The sequence below is a fragment of the Dasypus novemcinctus genome, chromosome 8 (genome assembly GCF_030445035.2).
Source record: "Dasypus novemcinctus isolate mDasNov1 chromosome 8, mDasNov1.1.hap2, whole genome shotgun sequence".
Taxonomy (NCBI): Eukaryota; Metazoa; Chordata; class Mammalia; order Cingulata; family Dasypodidae; genus Dasypus; species Dasypus novemcinctus.
Genome location: NC_080680.1, coordinates 98,772,635 through 98,797,720, shown reverse-complemented (window position 1 = coordinate 98,797,720; position 25,086 = coordinate 98,772,635). Strand labels below are relative to the sequence as shown.

General features: G+C 38.6%; 1 protein-coding gene across 3 annotated transcripts in view; it reads right to left on the bottom strand.

Moving 5' to 3' along the window:
* Positions 1 to 244: 244 nt before the first annotated feature.
* The window catches only part of C5 (complement C5), a 99,541-nt gene continuing 74,699 nt past the window's right edge, over positions 245 to 25,086 (bottom strand). The window contains exons 29-41 of one of the 3 annotated variants that reach the window (XM_058302465.1): positions 24,371 to 24,573; positions 22,817 to 22,969; positions 20,386 to 20,448; positions 19,328 to 19,409; positions 18,094 to 18,142; positions 12,229 to 12,331; positions 11,786 to 11,860; positions 11,431 to 11,536; positions 9,749 to 9,832; positions 8,727 to 8,816; positions 6,421 to 6,504; positions 1,323 to 1,461; positions 245 to 761 (exon numbers count right to left, since the gene is read on the bottom strand). In XM_058302465.1, the coding sequence (XP_058158448.1) occupies positions 623 to 761; positions 1,323 to 1,461; positions 6,421 to 6,504; positions 8,727 to 8,816; positions 9,749 to 9,832; positions 11,431 to 11,536; positions 11,786 to 11,860; positions 12,229 to 12,331; positions 18,094 to 18,142; positions 19,328 to 19,409; positions 20,386 to 20,448; positions 22,817 to 22,969; positions 24,371 to 24,573 (1,370 nt within the window). In that variant the 3' untranslated portion in view covers positions 245 to 622. Of the gene's footprint in view, positions 762 to 1,322; positions 1,462 to 4,218; positions 4,395 to 6,420; positions 6,505 to 8,726; positions 8,927 to 9,748; positions 9,833 to 11,430; positions 11,537 to 11,785; positions 11,861 to 12,228; positions 12,332 to 18,093; positions 18,143 to 19,327; positions 19,410 to 20,385; positions 20,449 to 22,816; positions 22,970 to 24,370; positions 24,574 to 25,086 lie in introns of those variants that run through there. The other 2 variants (XM_058302466.1, XM_058302467.1) reach the window with 2 other exon arrangements.

Here is a 25,086-nt window from a genome sequence, read left to right as displayed (position 1 = left end):
GGTGCTGGTGAAATGAATATGTGCTGGGAGGGAAGAGAGGGGAGTAGAGGAATCTCCTATCAGAGGGTGATGAAAGGGGACCAAGAGGCAGAGACAAACTCTCCTTCCTTCTCAGTTTGCTGAGGGCTCTGAAGTTAGGCCTTCTCAGGGTGAAGGCTCTCTACTTCTCTCCGTCTCTCACTTCGTCTCTCTTTGTGTTGTTGAAGTTGACCTAGCATAAAATAACATGCTATTAAGCACACTGTGAAAGTAAAGTCGAGCTTTAATGATCAGTTTTCTGTTCCTTGGTATTTTCTTTCCAGGAAAGGCCATGTTGTTGTAAGATACTACATTTCAATGAACCTATTTTTTTGGCCCCACTGACAGTCCTGGTGGTTGGTTTTCGGAGGTTTCCAGTTCATTGCTTCTGGTGTCCAATAACCTTGGAGTATCTGTCTCCACATTCCCCAAGGCCATATTATTTTAGAAAGTTACAGCTCTTAATATTGTTCCTAATAAAAGCAAGGGCCATGAATTCTAAGTGAGCTTTCCAAATAAGACCAGCTGTGAATGTTACATACACACACAGAGAGAAATGTCAACAGAAAGTCCACAAGAGAAAACTCTGTGCTGCTCAACTTCTTCAGGCATTTTCACAGCCATTTAAAAAGATGTCTTCAGCAAACTCATCTAAATTAGCTAAGAATGCTTGACACGATGGACATTCTGCCTCCACAGGCCAATATTCAATCCAGGTCAAGGAATCCAGAGGGTAGATATACCTATCAAGAAAAAAATGAAAATGACTGTTTGTGATTATGGCCATGGATAAGGAAAAACCCATATTTGATTTCCTGTGTATGAGCTCAGCCCATGTAAGGTACCCAGTGGTCAAGTGGTCAGTCAAACTCTTCTAGACCAGCATTTCCCAGGGAAGTTTCACAAACCCCCGAGGGACAGTGAAGCTGCTTGGGGCACCCATGGCTAAAGGCAAAATAGCATCCATTTCAAAGTTTATTTTTTCAAATGGATAATAAAATGCTTATTCAAGCATTTTCCTCTTTAGAAACAGAGCAGTCTGGCAACAAGTAGAAGGAGCGGCTGTGGTGGTTGGGGAGGTCAGGTGAGGATTCAGACTTGTCCCTCAGTTGCTTGACTAATCCGCTGAACCCTCAGCTGTCGTTATGGCTTTAAATTGTTCTTTAACTCATATTATTTCACTTTTGCATGTAATGGTTTGTTGGTCAAAAGCAGGACACAAGGGAAACATACAGTGTATTTCAGAACCAAATACCCTCTGCTTTGGAAGGAAAATCAAAGTCCCCGAAATAGTGGTGACTTACTTGAAATTGAAATTGTACTTTATCTGGAGGGCTTCTTTACCCATAATTAAATACTGTTTTCCTTGTTCCAGGTCAGCATTGCCACAGGAAATCTTTTTAATAAAGGTGACTTCAGAGTCTTTCTCAGCAACAGCTTCCCCTGAAGGATGCCCAAGTACGGTTATCACAATGATATTTTAATGCTGCAGTTATAAACTTTCCCATGATTTCAGCTTCCTTGTGGCTATTTACTAATCAGTATAAATTTGTGTGAGAAGTAAATGAAAAGAGACAGCAGGAATATCTGTATATTTAAGGCAGTGGAATCTGTAGCCAGACTCCTGGGGTTAAATCCCATTTCCGCTACTTCCTAGCTGTGTGGCCCTGGGCAATGGCTTATACTCCCCACTTAAGGGCTCAGGCTCCACATCTGAAAAATGTGAGATAATAAAACCTACCTCATAGAACTAATGTGGAATTAAAAGGGTTAATATATGAAAGTGTGTAGAACATTTGCATGAATTAGTGCTTGTCATTATTACCCTTGTAGTACTAGGAATTAAAAGAACTTCTTTATGTTGAATGATATTAATTTCTATGTGTTATAAAGCATGTAAAAATATTTGGTTGCTGACAGTGGACAGCTTTGTATTATAGAAAAGTACAAGACGTGAAAACTTGGAAAATTTTAAGAATAACTGGGACTCTCAAAGAACTCAGAAGTAGCCTAGAAGCTGGTGGCCTTACCTGTAATTCATTCATTATGTTGAACCCTTGAATTTCTACCCATCTTCAAACCATCTTCAATCCTGACATAACCAGTAAATATACCTTGATCCTCTTTGTGCTAAAAACCTCTCTTCCCCTCTTGTTCCCATTATACTTGAATCCTCTTAAAATGTTTCACTCCACATGCCTGTCTCCCCAGCTAGCCTGGAAACTTCTTGAGGCAGGGACAGTGTCTGATTCATTGTTGTATATTCTGGGCTGAGATCTAGGTACCAAGCTCTGGCAGATTCATACCAATTATTAAAATACTAGAAAACTGTTGGTATGAAACAGTAACTGTAGATGGTAAAATTTAATTAGTAATGTTAATTCTAAATACATGCATTAGTTCAAGCTGATTTTTGAGGCTGTCCTAATGACTGTTAACACATGGCCTCTTGTCTGAGTAACATTTTCAGCACTATCCGCAGATTCAGTCCCTGTCATGGTAAGCAGTGTGGTTTGTGTGGGACCTTATTATTTTTTAAATGTTTCATTATGGAAAAATTCAAACATATTCAGAAGAAGAGAGACTAGTTAATTAACTGCAGCTCCTCTTTTCATCTATGTTCTCACTCATTTTAGGCATCCTGTGTTTTAGGACAAATATCAATATTTCATTATCCTCAATCTACATAGTTGTCCTTGATTCTCAATAGTTTAGTTTTTATTTTAGTTTATTGTTGGTGTGAAGCAATTCTCATGTAAGTGATAAATGTGTTTTGATATTTATACATCTAAAATTTGCAATAACTATTAAAAATGAACACCCAAATGAGAAGATAACACAGTATGCATAAGTTTTTTAACATTTCCTCTTAGAAATGAACATAAATATTCTGAATCTACAGGAGAACAAAGTAAAAATGATAAAGGATTATAGCTTGGGGGTTATCTGCTGCTGTGCAAAAATCAGGATATTCTGGAATGTCTTTTGATACTCTACAAGAATCCTTTAAAATAAAACAATGAATTTGTAGTTCTGTAATGAAAAGTACTGGGTTATTTTAGTAAAAACAGCAATGGCTTATTATTGCTCATAATGTGAATGTTGGGTGCAAACGGTGCTCAAAAGTTGGATTGTGGCAAGTTGATAGTGCTCAAGGCCTACATATTTCATCAGAACAGAAAGCTTGTTTCAAATAAAGAAAATTTGTGATCCTCAAGGAGGAAAAAAGTAAAAGAACATCACAAATCAGTTTCATACAGTGAAAAATTTGAAGTAAGAAAAACCAGAAAAATTTTTGCCAGAGTGTTCATAAAGCAAATGAAAATTCAGAAAGTATTATTATAATTTTAACTCAAGTGATGGTTGAAAATAATCAAGCATGAGAAGTGGCTGTAGCTCAATCAGTTGGGCTCCCGTCTACCATATGGGGGGCTCTGGGTTTGCATCCCAGGGCCTCCTTGTGAAGGCAAAAGCTGGCCCATGCGCCACGGAGAGCTGACGGCCTGTGCGCCACGGAGAACTGGTACAGCAAGATGACCCAACAAAAGGGAGGCAAGCAGACACAGAAAAAATGTGCAGCAAATGGACACAGAGAAGAGACAGCAAAAGAAAAAGAAATGAGGGAAGTGCACTTGGCCCAGTGGTTAGGGCATCTGGGAAGTTTGTGGTTCAAACCCTGGGCCTCCTTGACCCGTGTGGAGCTGGCCCATGCGCAGTGCTGATGCGCACAAGGAGTGCCATGCCATGCAGGGGTGTTCCCGCGCAGGGGAGCCCCACCCGCAAGGAGTGCGCCCCGTAAGGAGAGCCGCCCAGTGCGAAAGAAAGTGCAGCCTGCTCTGGAATGGTGCCGCACACACAGAGAGCTGACACAACAAGATGACGCAACAAAAAGAAACACAGGTTCCCATGCCACTGACAACAACAGAAGCGGACAAAAGAAGACGACGCAGCAAATAGACACAGAGAACAGACAACTGGGGTGGGGGGGACAAGAGGAGAGAAATAAATAAATAAATCTTTAAAAAAAAAAAAAGAAAAAAAAGAAAAAGGAATAAGCCACAAAGGTGGAAATAAATAAATAAATAAATCTTACATTAAAAAAATCAAACATTTTCAAACTTGAAATATTTGATAGTATTTCAAAAGAGAAAAATAACAATACAAATATATTATTGCAATTTAGCTTATTTATGATCCTTATAGCAAGGTTTATATCTACTGAAATGATAAAACAGCTCTTTGGAAAATATAACTAAGGTAAAAGATAAGATTTAATTTAAAAATCAAGTATTCATATAAAAAGTGTTTTAAATTATATAAAATGCAAAATTGAAGACTTTGAAGACGGTTTGATGGTTTTTGTTGATCTCCAGGTACTGAAAGGAATAACAAAATAATATCAAATAATATCAAACTACTTTCTTAAGGTTTGAGAGGAAAGGGTTCAATAAAAGTTATTTATATGAGCACCACATTAGTGAAAAATTAATGTCATAGAGAAGTCTGAGGCTTCAGCAAAAGTTTTGGAATTTCCAGATGTTTCCATTTCACACTGACCAAATCATCTGTTCAATTATCCCTGGATAAATCAATAAAAGAGACAAACTAAGCAAATCATATTAAATGTTATCTTTGTAAATTTGTATTTACTACCATACAGCTAATAAATACTAGAAAGAATTAAATAAAATCTGAAGAGCTGAAAAAATTGCAATAATGAATACTGGAAAAATACTGGATTTTGATGGCAATCATTAGAGCTAGAACTGCAAAGACAGTTTCTGAATCACACCAATATTGACAGACATTGCAAAATAGGAGTAAACATTTAGAAGAGGAATATATATATATATTTTATTGTTTGGGCTATGATGGTCTAGAAGTTATGTCAATACTATTATTAGCTGTTCAACAAAAATGTTTTAGAAATTATAAGCTGACAGGGTAATGAATGAATAATAAAATTTATTCTATGATAATAAGTAAAAAGAATAAAAGTGAAGCAAGAATGCTTGTAAAATTAAGAAATATGATATGCCATTGAAATAAAACAAAATATCAATTTAAGAGAAAAACTATATTAAAATGTTTTTGCTTTTAATGGCAAAAGTGAAAAATATCATGAACTTTTAAGTTTTTAAAAATTTGTGAATCCTGAAACTTTGTCAAATAATTGTAAAATTCAGAAGACTGAAGAGGAATGCAAATTAAGAAAATTAGAAAAACTTAATATGTCATTTCAATAAATTATTTTCATGATTTATTTGATAACAGAGGAATAATGAATACGTAAAAATACCAGACAATATCATAAGGACTAGACACATTTTGAATGAGATTACTGTTAATTTAGCAGAAACCGAGAGAAAGCTCAGCACCAATAGGAACAACATTGTTGCCATTTAGGAGAAATTATTTATTGAGATCCTAAGTCATGTAGTGATTATCAATTCAATAGAGACATAATTGGAAGAGTGTGATGTGGTTCCTTGTTGTTGAATCAAGGCTCAAACAGGGGCACCATGGAGTGAATCAAACAAAAATTCACACTGGCAATTTCTAAGAATAAAAAACTTATTTTTAATTATCAGAATAGTTCATGAGTCATTTGTATTATAATTTATGTCATTTGGCAAGCAGTTTTATGATATTTATAGTTTAGTTCACTTAGAGAATAAAAGGGAAATATTTTAACATTTTGTCTTATATATTATTTTACATACTTATTTTATTGTGTCAGTTATGAAAACTGTCATGTATGTCACATGGCATCCAAACCAAGGCTTTGCACTCTGTAAGTGCTCTGAACTGGTTTTCCTGTTTCTACTCTTGCCACCACTAATAGAAGCCAGAATGAACTTTAAAAAGCATAAATCAGATTATGTTACTTGCCTACCTAAAACCTTTTACTAGCTTCCCTTTGGCTTTCTAGAATAAAACCCAAACTTGTTATCATATCCTATAACATCCTGTGTGACCCAGCTCCTGCCTCTCTCATCTCTCCCTCACTCGTTACAGTTCAGTCACCTGATGGTGCCAGGTTCTTTTCTGCCTCAAGGCCTTTGCATATTCTGTTCCCTTTGTCTCCTTTTAAGAATGGATAACTCCTAATATTATCTCCTGGAAGAGGGTAGCTCTTAACCATACTGAAGGAGTTTCCCCATTAGTCCAATCTTGATTTAATATATAATACTTTTATTATAATTTATAGTTTAATTTATTGGTCCATTTTCTTTTTTTTTTTTAAAGTATATCCCCAAGTAGAATATAAGCTTTATGAAGTCAGGAACCCTGGTAGTCTTATTCAAATTGCATCTGCTGTTGTCTAATACAATGTCTGGAACATAATAACTAAATATTTGTTGAAGGAAAGAATGAACAAATGAATGAATGAACTCTCACCAGCTTTGTAGATATCCAGAAGAGTTGCAGTGTACTTGACAAAAACATTTTCTTCAGTGCTGGATGTGATACGAACTTTATAAGCTGGTGAAAAAAACCAAAACATTCATGCTTAATACCACTAATGTCATGTCCAATAAAAAACAGAATTTGTCAAACTAATGAGAAATGAAACTTGGCTGTGGCCACTGTTATAGAACAGGTTGATTGGGATGAGTCATGTTAAATAAAAAAACAGAAAACAGAAGCACATGAGGCAAACCAACTTTGGTTAGCTGCAAAGTTCAGACACTGATCTTTAAGATTAGTGGAGGAGTGCCCACAGGTGGTGGGTGAAATGACAAGGCTCTTTGAAGAGCTCATTCCTTCTCCTCTACATGATCATCAGGGAACCCCTTGTTTCCTTGCGTCACTACCTCATTCACCCCCACCAGCTTTTTTTTTTTTAAGATTATTTATTTATTTTTTATCCCCCCCCCCCCCCCCGCCCCCGTTGTCTGCTCTCTCTGTCCATTCACTGTGTGTTCTTCGGTGTCCACTTGCATTCTTGTCAGCAGCACAGGGAATCTGTGTCTCTTTTTGCTGCATCACCTTGCTGTGTCAGCTCTCCGTGTGTGTGGTGCCACCCCTGGGCAGGCTGCACTTTTTTCACGCAGGGCAGCTTTCCCTGCGGGGCGCACTCCTTGCATGTGGGGCTCCCTTATGCCGGGGACACCCCTGTGTGGCACGGCACTCCTTGTGTGCATCAGCACTGCGTGTGGGCCAGCTCACCACATGGGTCAGGAGGCCCTGGGTTTGAACCGCGGACCTCCCATATGGTAGGTGGACGCTCTATCAGTTGAGCCAAATCTGCTCCCCCCCACCAGCTTTGATCTTGAGTTGCTAATAGGATTCTTGCTGTCTTCCTCATGGTTCCTTGGGTTGGCAGCTATCTGACATGAACCACCCCCAACCCCATTTTCTCTTCATTCAGGCATCAATGTTTAATCCATGGTATATCTGACCTCAGCTCTGGAAAGACCATTTCTTCTAGGTGGCCTGAGAAAAGATTCCTATTTTATCTTGTTTCTGTTCTGTTATTCTAGCATCAGTCTGTAGTCTCCAGAACTAGCCAGTCAGGCAAAATAAATCCATGTTCTTGTCATTGTCTGTGTTAATATAGGTTTCTGATATTTAAGAGCTAAATATCTCTAAAATGCAGGGAAGAAATGATTTGTAAAAACAATATAGAATTTTCTTCAAGTGTAAAAGTATTTTAAAAACTGCAGTGGATCTTGGCTTAATTGGTCAGCATTTAAACTTTTTTTTTTTTAAATCAAGATGAATATGAAGGAAAGAAATACTATAAACTATACAAAATTCTTTCTGATGATGGTATTTCCATTAAGGGAACTTGGTGTAATATAATGGAAATAATACTAGAGCCCAGAATGCCTCCTAACTCTACCACTCACTACCTGAGTGACCTTGAGCAAATTATTTAATCACCCTGAGCCTCAGCTTCTTTATCAATAAAATAGGGATAATCTCCTGTTACCCTGAAGAGGTGACTCGGGGCTCCAGTGAGAAGATACATGAAAGGAGTTGGTAAATTTCAAAGTGCTAATCAACTGTACTTATTTTATTTACTTATAAATAACACCTTACCGATTTTTAAGAAAGGATTTGAAAGTGTTATCTCAAATGCTATCTCTCAAGAGTTATCTCCCAAAAAAAAAGTGCCAGAAATAAACTTCAAACATTTTGGCTAGAAAATAAAGGAATGAACTCTATGGGGAACTCAAGACAGGCTGCCACTGTCCTCATAGGCATATGATGTGACTCAGGGATCTGGGCAACCAGGAGGGTCTCCTTTAGAAATCGAGAGTGTCTCAAACATGGATTGTAATTCTGCATGTCTTAAAGTTATTTAGTAAATTCTATTATTACTTTGCCTTTAAAAAATCAAACCCAAAGGGCACCTCTGTGTCTGCTGAATCAACTGGAAGAACATAGCACTGAAATCCTAAACCTCTGTGGCTTCTTAAAATGCTCCCTTTGAATAAGTTTTAGTGTCTGTATCTCAAAAGGATCATTGGGGTAAAGTTTTTTGACTGAGTGCGTGTGCCATTCCTATTGTTTTAAATGAAAATCACATTTCTTTACTGAAGGATGAACAATTTTGCATATAAACGCTGAAAATTGGTGGCTTTTTTTTTTGAGGGAACACATGGAATTTTGTATCATGTAATCATTATGTAAAGTTTCAATAAAATATTCCTAAATTTCATGTTTAAGAGAACAATATATTACATGTTTGAACTTACCATATGCAATATCTGGTTTGCACGCTGTTTGTTTTCTAGTATCTGCAGAAATGGTCAGATCCAATTTTTTTTGCATTTGCCCACAGTCAGCTGGATTTTGTGAAAGATGGTAAAAGTTAGGATAATGTGAGGAAGAAGACACTGTCATCTGGAGTAGAGGCTTCTAATATAATCTTACAAATACTAGATTCCATTTTCTCCTTTTCCATAAAGTGAAGCATTACATAAAGAAAAACAAAACAAACAAATAAGCACACAAAACCAAAATCTTAAACATAAACCATTCTTAGGTGGGGTGGTCACTCCCACCATAGTCCACACTCAGCTCTTTAGAAATTGATATGCTTCCTTTGAAGGGAGAAATTTTTTCTATCATGAATATGACCAAAAATCATATATCTCTTGCGGGACCCAAAATGATAATTTGACAGATTTATAGCTATAAGATGGTACAATAAGCATTTGGGAAATGTATAGATATAAGGACTTTGAAAACAAAACAAAACAAAAATAGTCCAGACCCATTTGGGGTCAGTTGCCAAATATTGGTGAGTTCTGGATTTTTTTCCTTGGCCAAGAAGACCACCTTAAATTTAAAATAGACTGAATGGAACTGGATAATAAACAGGTAATTCCATTAACTGAGGAGAATAAGGTGAAAGAAAGAGGAGCTTGCAGTTCAATCCTGAGCCCCTGTTCCCTTAGGCTGTGGCCCTATTTTAAAAAGATCAGGGGAAAAGTAAAAAATTCCATTAGTATTATGATCATGTTATCCCTATGCTATCCCACAACTGGCTGGCTGGTGGTTCTTGCCACTGATCGTTTGTACTGTTAGGTTGCTCAGGAGTTGCAGAGAAGTAGCTTTAAAAGGTTTAAGAAATCATTAGCTTTCAATAAACTGAGATTACATTTCTACTTCTGAGAACAACAGTTTGCTAAATAGCTTCTTCCTGACCGAGTTTTGGATTATGAGCACCTGATTTAAACAAGAACGCAATCTAAATACGTTAAAAGAAGCTTACCTTCTATACATTGGCATGTTGCTCCTGCACAGACTTTCTGAAGTTTGGTATGGAAAGGGTTATAAAACATGGTGCACTGTTTGTCTGTGGCAATGAAAGCACGGATAAGTGACTTGATTAAATTATTTTCCTAAATTTGCACACAGCTTGAGATGGAACTATGTTAGTCCTAGGTCTATTTTAACACTCTCCACTTACTTTCAAAGTTTCCTGCCATTTACAATGCTGCTGGGATCATCCCCTGTCCAGCTGACTCTCTGGACAGCTAGTGGATTGCTCTATTGTTAACCATACTGCTGAAATAGTCCCTCCAGAAAAGAGGGATAACGCAATAAGTGGAATTGGAACAATTGGCTAGCCATCTGGAAAATAGTAAAGTGGATTTTCTACCTCATTCCCTACACCAGAATAAATTCCATATAGATATAAGATTTAAAGGTTTTAAAAATAAACTATAAAAGGACTAGAATATGTAATTAAAAATAATCTTGCTTTGGGGAAAGACTTTCTAACTGAAATGCAAAATCCACAAGCCACAAAGGACCAGATCATATAAAACATAAACATTTCTGCATTAAAAAACAGTCAATAAAGTCAAAAGAGAATAAGCTGGGGAAACATTTATAACATATATGGCAAGGCTGTCTTAGAAAGACAACAATGGTGTAATAGATGAGCTGGTTTAACTAACTTGTAAATTTTGCTGAGCAATAGGGGCTAAACATATATTGGAAAATTGATGTTTGAAAATGCAGTTCATTCATGGTGACATGAAAGAGGGCAGAGGTGGCTTTATGTTTAGCTGTTGCAGGAGGATCTACTGAAAAAATTGTAATTGTTTAGGTGGAGAAGAGAAGAAATACCTTCATATACCTCTAGGGGAAGGGGAGTGGGTGTAGCTCAGTGGTTAAGTGCCTGTTTCACATGTGCCAGGTCCTGGGCTCAATCCCTGGTACCTCCTAAATATATGTATATATATCACGTGTTCTTTGTGATTTCAGAAGATAAAACTAGAATGAATGGATGTCAAAATTTGGTTCAATATTTTCTAACAAGTAGAAATGTCCAAGGTAGAAAGGGCTGGCTTGTGAACCAAAGAATTCTTCTATCACTTAACATTCTCAGAAGTGGTGGAGTGATCAAATGTAGGGTTGTTAATTCAGCAAATGTTTACTGAGTACACATTTCAAACCTGACATGATAGACATTAGGGACCCAAAGATATACTATCTGAGGTTGGTGAGAAAGACATGTAAACAAATAATTACAAGGCAATGTGACAAATGCTATAATAGAACTATCAGTAAAATGTTAGATAGGGTAGAAATTGATTCCGGAAGGATTAAAGAAACAGGAAGGTAAATGGGCTTCTCAAAAGAAGAGATGTAATAGATACTGAAAGTGAACACAAAAGATAAACTTGAGGCAAAGAGTTTTTAAGTTGGGAGTAATGTAATCTCGTTATTTTAAAAACAAAGAAATCAAGAACCAGAGAAGTGAAATGATTTGCTCAAAGTCACACTGTAGTTTGTATGTCCATGTTGGGATTTCATAATTTAGTGACAAGTAGGCCTGAGAGAGGCAATATATAAAATAGGAAACTGGCTTCTAGTAGATTTCTAAAGGTTCTGTAAAGAATACAAAATAGTCTTCTGAAGAAATTTTAGAGGCAAGTTGATTACCTGGTCTGTGGTATTCATACACTGTGAATGTAGCAGGACTCAGAAATCCAACTTGGAAAAGTTCAAATATCCGGAATCGGACACAAAGGAAATCATTGGTGGGAATCTGTTTGACAAATTCAAGGATTTAAGAAAACCACAGGATGGGAAACTTTTATATTTCTTGTTTTTTTTAAGGTTTTAATGTAACATTCCTTGTGATCTATTAACTTTAATTTAAAAAAAAAGAAAAAAAAAGAAAAATTTTAAAAAATGTTAAAAAAAAAAAAAACACCTCAGGAGAGAAGGGACTCATAATGTTAGCCTGTAATTTTTGGTAGTAATCGTAAAGGAAAAAAGGGGAGGCAGTGCTTACAGAATTCAGTTGCAGGATAACATGTCCATCTTTGATTTGGTAATCGGCTAATAGTTGGTCCACTCTTTCGACAAGCTAAGGGAGGAAAGAGAAAAGCTAAATTTAATTTTATTATCTTTTTGTTCAACTGCATTCACCTGTTGACAGGATGTTAGCTCCCAGGGATACGCCCCAATATTCAGAGAAGCTGAGGAGCGCACCCCTTCCTGAGAGAGTCTAAACACGTTGGCATATACACTCACATTTTCCAGACCAGGCAATTAAGTCTATACCCCACTTCACTTTGAAAAATCAAAACATAGGTAGAGTGTTGGTTTGGATAGACTATTCTGGGTGATTCTATGAGAGTTACGTATTAAAATGAAAGGAAACAACTTTATCTGTAAAATAATGCAGAAAACAAAACCAAGCATTCACAACAGTATTTAAAAGAAAATATTTACATCTTTTAAGTCGTCTGAGTTTGCATTGACTCCAGTAGGCAAAGAGATATCCATCACTGCGTGGGAGGATCCAGATGCAGATTCTTCCTTGCTGGGCTTGTAGCTAAAAGAAATTAGAGTAGAAAATGCAAGAAATGAGTGGGTAAGATTCCTTAAGAAAAAGTCATATTCCTTTGTAGACTTTAGCTTTGGAATTTAAGTCTCCACTTACTTGCCCCTCCAATATATGCATTAGAATCAATGAATATTAAAGTTGCAAGAGACATTGGAGGTACCATCCTAACCCTTCACTCATTTGAGCAATATTATCAATGTACTACCATTCAGGAAATGAAGGAGATCATAGAAGTTATCCAGCTCAAGTTCTTAGTTAATTAGCTAAGGAAACTGAGGATGAGAGGAAGGCATATGGCTAGATCATGTCAGAGCTGCATAAGACTCTAGGTCTCCTGGTTCTCACTCTAGTTCTGTTTTAATGGAGCATATTCAAAGAAGCAAATTAATGGTTTATTAGAAAGAGACTCAATAAACATGTCCAGGAAAAGACAGGAAAAAAAACACTAAAATATTAACTGCACTTCTCTCTGGATGGTGAGACTATAAGTGACGATCTTTTTTTTCTCCAAACTTTTCTCTATTTTCTATACATATATTTTTTACAATGGTGACAATATTATTTTTAAAATGTTTCAAACACAATTCCCTGTCTAGGAATTGTGCTGGTGGGAATCTCTAAGAAGAAAGTCCAAGGGAGTGAAATGGGAGGTTTATCGTTTTGTTTTTGGTAAGGGAGAAAAGACCACTGAAATGGGGAATCAGTAAACTTGGGTTTTATCCCAGTTCTGCTGAGAAATTTCCACAAACCATTTCCTCTTTCTAGAGTTCATTCTCTTATTTGTAAAATGAATTGTAAAGAAGTAAATTCTTCTTTTTTAAAATTTATCTATCTAATTCCAAGTGTTTAGCTTTGGGTGACAGAGGCTTGGTGCTACCATACGGCAGAGTTAGAGAACTTAAGGGGCAGGCTGGTGGAACAGGGGGAGGTGCAGGGCAAGGCCAAGTATGGTTCTGCAATGGTTGAGCGTCATGAACCAACCTCCTTTGTCTAGGCATGCAGACATTTGAAAGGGGAGCTTGGAAGAGCAGTCAGGATTAAGGAAGAAATTGGGAAGACAGACTCACAAGGGGAAAATGAACTGATCCTAATGGACTGAGTATTAGTGAAATGAGAGGCATTGTGTACATTAGTGAGATGGTAGGGGATATCTTTTCCCCAATTACACCTTACAGAGTCATAAAACAATTAGAAGTTTTAAATGTAATACTGACCATCATAATTAAAAATACCATAAGACCTCTGAATCATAAAAATGCAACCCCCTTCTTCACCAAATTAGCCTGGGAACTGTAATGTGACATCTGAACATCTCCTCAATTGGATGGGTGAGTATCACCAGAAACAGAGAACTCTTGCTCACAGATGCAAATACTCTGTCAACAGGATGGAAAAGGGCCTCCGAGTGGAGAGTGTCTATGAAAAGGTTGCTGGAGTCTTGATGACTAGTTGCCATGGAGACTGTTTCAACCATGGAACAGAAATGTTCCTTTCAAGAAGCTCTTTGCCTGCTGCCAAAGACAGCAATCTTCCCCAAAGGCATTTTGTTCTGAGAGAAGGATAGAAATGAAATCCTTTTTCTTTCTTTCTTTTCTTATGAATACAAAAGGGAGGTTGTAAAAAGCTAAGTACACGAAAGAGACCCTCTGAACACAGAAATTGTATGCTGGTACTTTAAATCAGGAGACTGTATTTGAAGGCAAAGAATTTTTCACATGAATAAGTACTACACACTTACTTTTGGAATTTATCCAACCTAACTTCTGTGTCAGAGCCAAAAGCATATTCCATCTGGCTTTTTTTTTTAACATTCTGTCCCAAATTTGTAAAAACCAAAGGATAGAACAGTCAATATTACAACTCTATTTGCTCTCTTTTGTTTATTAATTTGGAATTTAGGCCTCCTGTTAATGCAGTTGAATGAATCAGATTTTGATAAAAGCTTTCCTATATATAGCAGAGCTGTGGGAAACAAGAACTGGAAGAAACTTCAAGGTGAGATACTCTAATATCTCACCTTAAAGAGGCTCAGAGAAATCACTGGTTTGCTGAAGGTCACTTGAATACTTCAGGATAGTGGCTACCACACAGGTTTCCTATTCCACCATCAAAGAGCCCTTCCTTATGTTGTCTCTTTACGTCTTCGAGGAGGGTCCCATGGATTTATTCTAGCATTGCCAGGAACAAGTATGATCACATCTTCCCATGACAACTGCTATGGACTGAACAACTGTGGCCACCCTCTCTCCCCTAGCAGAAAGGTACCCAAGAGCAGGAACAGCAGTTAGGAGGAAGGAAGTTGTCTGGGAAAGGCAACCTTAACAGAGAGACTTCAGGGATTGAGGAAGGTGTTTGGGGGGAACAGAGAGTGGCGACTGGCCAAGGAAGGAAGTAGGCATTACATGCCTGCTGAATAGTAAATGAATCTAAGAAAGAGAGCGAGATCAGGCTAGGGCTCACAAATACAGCTGGGAGGTAGGCAAGAAGAAACAATGTGCTGTTTCTTGGTATCAGTAGTCTCAGATTACACTGATTGAAGGGGTGGTTTAGATATTGGATGGGTTGGAAGTCTTGGATCTGCTTCTTTCTAACTTTGAGAACTTGACAGGTTACTTGACCTCTTCAGGTCTCAGTTTATTTCTAAATTTAGGAGATAATATATTATCCCTAAAGTGCTTTTCAGCTCTAATCAATTATACTACTCTATGGAACTTCTAAGTTATCCTTTTTTAAAAAAAGATTTATTTAATTTATTTCTCTCCCCTATACCCCTGTTGTCTGCTCTCTGTGTTCATTCACTGTGTATTCTTCTGTGTCCACTTGCACTCTTGTCATGCAGCACTGGGAAACTATGCTGCTTTTTTTGTTGCATCATCTTGCTGCATCAGTTCTCTGTGTGTGCAGCTCTACTCCTGGGTGGGCTGCACTTTTTTTTTTGCACAGGGCAGCTCTCCTTGCGGGGTGTACTCCTTGCACATAGGGCACCCCTATGTGGGGGACACCCCTGTGTGGCACAGCATTCTTTGCGCAGGGCAGCACTTTGAAATCTCTTAGCCATAAAAACCCATTTGTATTTACCATTTCCCCCTTTTGGTCAAGGTCTTTTTCCAGTTGTATCGCTAATTGATGCTTGGTAATAATCCCTTGGTGCCAGGGAGGCTCACACCTGGAGTCATGTCCCATGCTGGGGGCAGGGGTGGAGTGGGGGGAAGTTATTACATTTATTTATGTGTTGAGTTTGGCTTAGAGAGAGGCCATATTTGAGCAACAAGGAAGCTTTCAGGAGATAACTCTTAGGCAATATATAAAACTAGGCTAAGTTTCAATTTCACAAGAATAGTTTCATAAGTACAATCATCAGTATCAAGGGTGGCATAATGATCTGTGTTCTTTCACTAGGCACTGCCCTTGCACTTGGGGGATTCTTCCTGTCCTATTAGAGAATATAGCAGAACTCCCCAGGGTGGGAATATTCTTTTGGTTGTTGCGTGGATCTCCACCCACTGAGGCAATGTCCCATGAACACTTGAACATATTCATGTGCCTTAGAGGCATGTCCCAGGTGAACCTCTTCCCATGCATCCCCCCATCACTGACATCCCACACTAGAGATCTTCCCCTGCCACTGTTGTGACCCTTCTGTGATCCAAGCTCTCCAAAAATGAAGCCAACAAAATAATCAAATGAAATTAATAAGAAAATTAAGCAATAATTTAAAAAATAACAATAAAACACAAAATTTAAAAAAAATTTGAAATAATAAAAAAATTCTTTAGACATTGTATCTTTCCTCGCTAAGATCTGTTGTCTTAAATATACAGTGACATTTTCCTCTATATATTCCCCTAGTGTCTTTTTTTTTTCATTTTGCCTTCAAAGAAGCTTTAGGATACAGAAAAGTCACAAAGAGAAAATAGGATATTCCCATATACCCAATGCCCTTCCCCCTTTCCCCTCTCTTCTATTAATAACATTTTACATGGGGATAGTACATTTGTTATAATTGATGTTCTCAGGACTGGGGAAAGAAAAATGGGCTGAAGTAGACCTATTATTATCATAGCAATGGAAGAACTCTTATCATTGATATAAAAGCAGTGGCCATCAGAGGTTCTGAGAGATGGGAAAGGGAAGAATAGTTGTAATATGGGGACATTTTTGGGACATTGGAATTGTCCTGCATGCCTTTGCAATGACAGATACAGGCCATTATACATTTTGTTATAACCTACAAAATTGTGCAGGACAGAGGGTAAACTATAACGTAAACTTCAGTCCATGGTTAGTAGCAAAGCTTCAATATGTGTTCATCAATTGTAAAAATGTACCACGCTAATGAAGGATGTTAATGTGGGAAATTGTGGGAGGGGGAGTGAGTGGGGCATATAGGAATCCCTTATGTTTTTTAATGTAACATTTATGTAATCTAAAGCTTCTTTAAACATTTTTTTAAACAAAAAAATAAAGTAAATAAATAAAAATAATTTAAAAAGCATATTTATAGGGGAGTGCATGTGGCTCAAGCTGCTGAACACCTGCTTCCTATATGGGAGGTCCCTGGTTTGGCTCCCAGTGCCTCCTGAAGAAACAAAAAGCAGTATGCAAACAAGTGAAAAAACCAACTCAGGGGAGCTGATGTGGCTCAGTGGTTGAGTGCCGGCTTCCCACAAAGTCCCAGGTTCAATCCCTGGCCCCGGAACCTTAAAAAAAAGTATATTCATATTTTCAAAAACATGCAGTGGTATGAACATTTTAGGGTGGAGGCTGTGGTAAGCAGAATAATGGCCCCCAAAGAAGTCCACATCTTACTCCCTGGAACTTGTCAGTATATTTCTTTGTATGGCAAAAGAGTCTTTCCAATGTAATTAAGTGAAGGGTCTTGAAGAGAAGGAGAAGGAGGTGTGACAGTGGAAGCAGGGGTCAGAGTCGGAGAGACTGGAAGATGCTCCAGTGCTGGCTTTGAAAATGGAGGAAGGGGCCACGAGCCAAGGAATGCAGGCAGCCTCTAGAGGCTGGAAAGGGCAAGAAAATGGATTCTTTTCTGGAGCCTTCAGAAGGAATGTGGCCCTGTTGACACTTTGTCTTTAGAACTTCTGCCTTCCAGAACTGTAAGATAATAAATATGAGTTGTTTTCAGCCATTAAGTTTGAGGTAATTTGTTGTAGCAGCAAAAGGAAACTAACAGAGTGGCCAATTTAAGGCCTTTGTAGTTAGTCATTAGAGGGTTTAGAATCAGAGGGGTATTCAATCTTGGCTACCATTAGAAAAGCCTCTAGGAGTGAGATCTGAGCTTTAGAAAGCTCTAAAAGCTCTCCGGTTGACTTTCATGTGAGGCTGAGTTGAGAACCACTGGCTGATAATGGCCAGGGATTTTGCTGGGCAAATGTGATTTTTGTAAGTAAAAAAGTAGGAGCTGCTTATAAGAGAATCTGTTGTTTTTTCTTCTCCTAATACTTGTCTCACATTTCCACCTTTCTTGAGGGCAGAAAAAATTTGTAAAAGTGTTTGAATTAGGAAAAAGACCAAAAAAAAAAAAAAAAAAAAAAGGGAGAGAAAACCATATAGAGCAAAACCAAAGCTGTTCTTTACATTAAGTACTTATTTAAGAATACCTATTACATTCTGCATAGAAAATGTGAATACCTTTGCATCATCTGGCCACCTTAAAATTTTTTGAAATGTAAAGAAATAATGCCGTGGCAAAGGTGAGAACTCGAAGTCTACGTTCCTCTTTGTGCAAATGGGCTCACCTGGCACATGCTGTTATGCGCTTATATTCCGAGTCGCCGTAGCTGGATGCTAGCATAAACAACAGGCAAATAAGCAAACATGCAAGCAATCAAACACATGCAAAAAAAGAAGAGTAAACTGGTTTTAGTTGTTTTGGAACCTGTCAGAACAAAATCATGAATAAGCAGGCCCCTGAAGACACTCAAAAATAATTTGTAATTTTGAAGTTGGCCCTTTTGGTGAGTTTAATGGACATTCATGGCTCCTGACAATACTAGGAAACCGTTAAAGCAGGGATTCTTAAAGGGGTTCCGTGAGCTTGAATTGAAATTCAAAAAGAAACACTCTTGTGGGGACATGTTGGTGTGGGAGTGATACATTTATTAAATAATACTTGGTATTATATGGACTTAATAAGCAGTCCATGGAACAAGAAAGGTTAAGAACCCCTGCTTTAAATAGTTAGACCAGTTCTCTGCTTTCGAAAAACTTCTAATTTAAAGGGGAAGTCGTTTAAGGTAAATATAAACTGGTACCACATTTGGAGGCTATTGGAGGGAGGGAGGGAAGGAGAGCGTCTCCTGGATTAATGGTAGTTGGAAAGTTTCATGTAGGAACAGGCCTCTGAGCCACAAATGAAAGACATTTGGGCAGAGGCAGCTGCATTCGCCCTGACCCAGGGTGGGTGAGAGGCAGGGGAGGAGGGCAGGAGTGTGCAGTGGGCTTGATTTTGGACTGCAAGGGGAGAACCACTAGCAGAAGGAGGTGAAGGCTGCAGGTGAAAACAAGCAGGCAAATTATAAAAAAGATCAAATGTACTTAAGGGACCAAGTTGAAAATGGAGTCCAAGAAATGTGCATTTGGTGAACCTTTTGGAGTGTAGAAAGAAAGGCTAAGGGATGGAAAACTAACAAGGTGATCACAAAAATTCAGGGGCCTGGAATGGAACGTGGATACAAAGGTAACAGAAATGCAAACAATTAGACCTGTCTGTGGCTTTAAAAGCAGTTACCTTTCTAAATGCCAGAATAATTTCTTGATCAATAATGAATATATTTAGCTTAGTTATTGTTATTTAATAACAGTCTCCAACTACTATTGAAGAGTTAACCCTATTATGATAAATGACAGTAAATTTAATTGGATGTCAAAAAGAATTAAGACATTCTATTTTTGGAGCAAAATCAAGGAAACTCTTTATCTGATATTCTTTATGTTTAGCCAAAATGACAATGTAAATTATACTGTTTTTACCTTCAAAGTCCTGGATTTCAATTTTCAAATGAAAGCTACAAATTTCCTCAGAGGTACTGATTTTGTGAACTACGGTTGCTACCTACATTGGGACAAATAAAGAAATTGAAACTGGAAAAGTGAAAAAAGTTATCATGCAATACTGTCACTGCAGATGGGTGTTTGAAGTATCGTTTTCTTAATCCAGTGCAGATGGTCAACATTAATGACCCATTTTCCCCACAGCTGGACTCTCAGCAAGTTCCACAGTCTGAAACATAGCCAAGAACCCTAAAGTAAGCAAAAAACAAGTTCTGGCCTGGCAGAATATTGGTCACATCCCAGGCAGTCAAGTCTGAACACCTTACTCAACAGGAAAGCTTCCAAGGCTCTCCCTTGAGCCCTTTCGCTCTAATTTTACACAGACCACTACAGTGCCAAGAAGTGTGGTTTTCTCCCAGCCCACACAGCAACATGCTAAACAACAAATTACAGGTGTGGTAGACTGAGCCTCTAGAGGTGACAGCCCTTCCCCCAGCACAATCCTACACACTATTTCTTCAAGGAATAAATGAACTAACGCACAGAGCATAACTAAAATCATCCATAGAATGTTCGCTAATGTTCAGAATACGTAGTTTAAGGATGCACAGATGTTCATAAACAGTTCAGAAAAACTTGTAAATGTCAAATGGCTAAGAGAGAAGACACTTTGGCCCTTACATGTAATACATCAATCCCCAGTGATGCTGGATGAAGGGAATGTGACTAGACGCTAACCATAAAAACATGATCTGTATGTGTATATATTTAAAATATGTCTATGTAACTATGAAATGTATATTTAATTATATACATAGTTTCCACAAATACAGAATGTATACATATGGGGACTAACCTAGCCATTTTCAGAAAGAAATCATGAGGACAGCTACCAAGATAGCTAGTAAGAACTAGATAAATGAATCCCACTTCAGTCATGATTACCCAGATTTCTGTGATTTTGTGGCAAATTCCCTAAGGGTTTTTTATGTTGCCTATACGGACCTGTAATTCCCTATCAGCTCTCAAACACTTACGTGTACTGTAGCCAAGCCATTGCCATAACCAGTGCTGACAACGAGGTCATCGTTGAGAGGCACCTGGAAAGGTAGAGAGAAAAAACATGGTACTATCATTTGAGAGGGAGTGGGTATAAGAGCAATGAAAAGAGTGCACTGTCACCTTCCAGTCTTTACTCATGAGGTTAAGTGGATAAGGCACTGAAGAGCCTGTGCACGTAGCAGGCGCTAAAAATGCTGGAATTTTCCCTTTTCCTTCTACCTGTAAATGAGATATCTCAGATCTCCCAAGTGAACCAGCAAAACCAACACGTCTGAGGTCACTTTGGGTTATACATTTTCATTTGCATATGGTTGTGGTAAAACTGGATCTTCATCTCCTTTTGCCAACTGAATAAATTCCTGTCGGGGTCTAGCTCAGCATCAGCATTCTATGTGTCAAAGGAGATCGTTTCCATTTGCACCAAGAGCAGGTAACCTAGGTATAACTGTGAAGTGGGTAAAATCCATCTTTGACTCTTTTCTATCTCCCCTTTTGTACCCTTCTTCCACCTCCCAGTGGCTTCCCCACTTCCCACTGGCCTTGGCTTGTTGAACCCCGACACCCACCCCAAACCCCCAGAACTCCACCGAGGCTGCCAAATCCTTAGGCGTTGCTGCTCTTCTAGGAGCAAAGTAAAGAGATGAACCGAATTAAGTAAGTCTCCCGTCAGAGGAACTCTACCGTCCAAATGCTCCCTAATCTGAGGAAAGTATGAGAGAATTTTGAGCAAGTGGCCTAAAGAGTCAGTTCTTCACTTCCTCCACGGCTGGAGACTTCCCTTCTTTTTACACAGCACACAAGTGCAAAAGAAATTTTTTTCCCAAAAGGACATGAATTTTAGTAGAGGTAGGTATAATGAATAGGTCAGCTTTCTTGATCTCCTGGTAAGCCAGTGTCTTAAGATACTGCATGAGAAAAGGGTTCTGTGGACAAACAAGTTGGGGAAATACTGTACACTGAGTCTTGCCTCCCCCTGCCCCTTCCTCCACAGAGTCAGAACATCTTAAAGACAGGAGAATCCTGTGCTAAAGAGCTTGCTTAACGTCATTTAAACTGACCTGACCACACTTACCTGACCACCTAACATTTATTTCATGTAACAGGCTTTAGGAAATGCTATAGAAGAGAATTCCAAACTAGATAACAGCAGCCTAGATTTTACATGCAGGCAGTACCCTGGGCTGAGGTTTTAATTAGTTCAAGAAGACAAGGTTCTTTCTTGAGACGAGACCCTGGTACAGAAGAACAACTCCAGCTACCTCAGATGGGCCTACCACGCTCCTCACGTCAAGAGCTTCTCATTTGTGTTTAGACCTCAGGCTTAGGATGTAAATCTCTGGTGAACTCTAAGAGCCCCCAGGGAAAGGACACACTTGCTGAACTAGGGGCCACAAATGCAATTGCGGGCAAAAGCCCATGTGTGAAGCAAGTATGGACATAAGTAGACAGGGTGACTGGTGAGGACTGTGGCAAGCTGAAGAACACATGCCACTGTTGCCGTCCTTTGTTTATTCAAAAGAAGTTGAAAATCAGATTTCTTATCTGAAACCTGATTTTATCAATATCTGCATCATTTTTTAAAAATATGGGCTACCAGCTTGCATTCTGTGCATTCATTTTACGTGTCATACCTATTTACCTATTGCTAACACAGATTTATAGTCTCTAAAGACGAAGACTGTAAGAACTATTTCCAATTATGCATATATTTAAATATACCTGTAAATAATTTAAAGTGCAGTCAGAAAAATAGGTAACAGTAGCTGCATACTGGCAACTGCTCTTATTAATATAGATCCTAGTTTTCCCAACGTGTCCTTTTCTTTGTAAAATTCTCTTAAGAAATCAAAGTGTTTCCTTTTAAATGGCCAGCAGTAGCAAAGGATAAGGGGCGAGGAGTTAGGGACCCGAAGACCAGCTCCAACCCTGCCACAGCGTGCGTGTGGGCTGGGGCCACCTGTGCCGTGGGCAGAGGCTCAAGCGCCTTCTCTCTCACTCTTCGGATGTACCACTGGCACGTGCTGCTCCTGTGTTTGCACCAGTCTTACCTTCTCTTCCCCTGGCTAACTCATTCTGAGTCCTCCAGACTTAACCCACGTCAGGAGGCAGTTGACAAATCCCACCAGCCCTCAGACTGGGTCAGGATGCCCCACTTTGCACCTCCAAGTCCCTGTCAAGGCTCTTATTTTTCACAGTTTAAATGACTGTGTCCTCCCAGCAGACAGGCTCTTCATGTTTTACTTTTGAATCCCCAGTGCCAAGGACATAGCAGTCACCACTGCTTAGGGCCTAGCAGGCACTCAGTATAAGTTTAATTGAATAAATACATTTATAAAAATAAGGGTGAGAGAGATGATTTCAAGGTCCCATTCGATTGTGAAGTATTATAAAAAGGTCTTCATTTACCTCTACTGGCTTCCCGAGGAAATTTTTCTCTGTAATCCTATAATGGTAGAAGTCACCCTTGTGCTTGTAAGAAATACTGATGTCCATGTTCAAGCGGAGTTGTTTACCCAGGAGTGAATATTCTGTCAGGCCTTCGATGGCATTAATTGTATCCTGGAAACAATCAGCAAGACAACACAAAAATGTGTTTAGCTTATCTACATCCTCCCTGAATAACAAACACCCTTTCTTAAGAGTGGGTGGGGCAGCATTGGCCAGAGATGAAACCCCAGAGTGACTGAAATTGGATAAGCGCCCCAGTGTGGAGGCAGAAGGAAGGTCTCTTTCTCCTCGGCGAAGAGGCTGCTGTTCATGGGCAGTAACGGCAAAGGCATGGAATGGGCACAGGAAGCTCAGATCCAGGTTCTCCAGAGCCCAGCATGTGTCCCGGGCAAGCCTCTGCACAATTGTTCCTGCTTATTGCAGGGCTATCCTCTCATTCTTCCATCTCAGCTTAAATATCTCTACAGTGAGACCCCCCTTCCACAGTCTCTTGCTGTGCCCTTCACAGCATTCACTGCAGTTAGTACTCATTTTATTTACAGTTTATTGTTGGCCTTCCCTTCTGTAACGTAAGATTTATGGGGGCCGGTAGAACATCTCTTCTGACATCAATTATAGCACCAGCACCTTGCACGTGGTAGGTATTCAATAGGTGTTTGTTGAATGAATAAATGAATGGATTTTATCTTTCTGGACCTCATCTTCCCCATCTATAAAAAGGGAAGTGTAACTAGATCAGAGATGGTAAATCTGTGGCTACCTCATCTGCAAGTGCTAGCAAATAGGACACTTTTCCCTGCTAACCTGACAGCTGAGATGAAACCCACTGCCTCCTCCTTCCAGATGATCACTGAAGTGTTCCTGAAGGACTCCTTTAGCCCTAACTGTCACATACATAGATACATTCACTCTGTTATTATCTAAGCATCCATTGAACAGGTAAGATATTTCACTTTGACTACAGATATATATTATACAGCTAGATAATAATTGGAACATAAAATATACATATTCAAATGAGTTAACATTGGTAAACCTATCAAAAAGTGATTTATATTTGTAAATATATAGGAGTTTGTATTGATAAATATAGATAAGCACACAACAACCAGTATTTCTCTCACTTTTAATTTATTTCATCAGTACGTTTGCCCACCCGGCAGCCGCCGTTAGCCACATAGAATGTGATATAATTGCCGATAACCTTCCAAGGCCTCATGGTCATTGAGAATCATGAAGAAGTCCTGGGCTTGAAGCCAGGAGACGTGTGTTCTGATGTTGGCTCTGCCACTGACTCCCTGAATGAATTCCCTGGGCTCATTTCTTCCTCAGTGTAATGAGGGTAGCAATACAGATCAGCCCTAAAGGTTGTCCAATTCTAAACATTTATTCATATCTACGGCATGCTCATTAGATGGACAAACGTGTGGAGTCCAGAATGAGCATAGAACATGTGGTGTGAGAGACAGTAAACATGCTACAAGTGGATGACCCAAGACAAAGAAATATTACCTGGGTTGAATAAAAGCCACCTCCATACCTCTGCTCTTCAGACAACCATCTGATGATTGGGTTAGCATAATTCATCTCTTTCAAGGCAAGGATGGTGAGTAAAGCATAGGCAGTTGTTTCTACCATATGTGCCGTGGCAGTGTTAGGTGCAGAGCTGTCTACGTCTTGATCATCTTTCCAAAAACGATAAATGGGTGGATTGCCTGAACATTAACAAATCATACTCATTAGTATGCAGACTTCTGGTTTCTAGAAGTTTCTTTTTTTTTTTTGGTAGGAAGAACTTCCTCAGGATGACCAAAACAAAATCAAATCCCTTAACACAGTATTCTTTGTCTTTATTTAAAACGGTCAACATGGAAAGTCAAGTCAATATATACTAGGGAGAGGCAGTATAGTAGAGTGAAAGTGCAATAAACTGGTAATTTTTAAGCCCAGCTTCTAGTCTCCACCACTAACTGACTATTGTCACTTTGGGCAAGTTCCCAATTCTGTAGGACTCAATTCCCTAATACCTAGACTAAAGATAACACATACTTTCTTCCTCATAGTGAAACTGAAATATAATATTAAATGCAATATAAAGCACTATACACATATAAGTGATTGTTATTATTATTATTGACACTAGAAGATAGATAGCAGAACTTTTCTCCCTGATAGAAAAAAAATCATATCCTGAAAATTATGAGATCATACCCAAAAGCCTTAGTTCA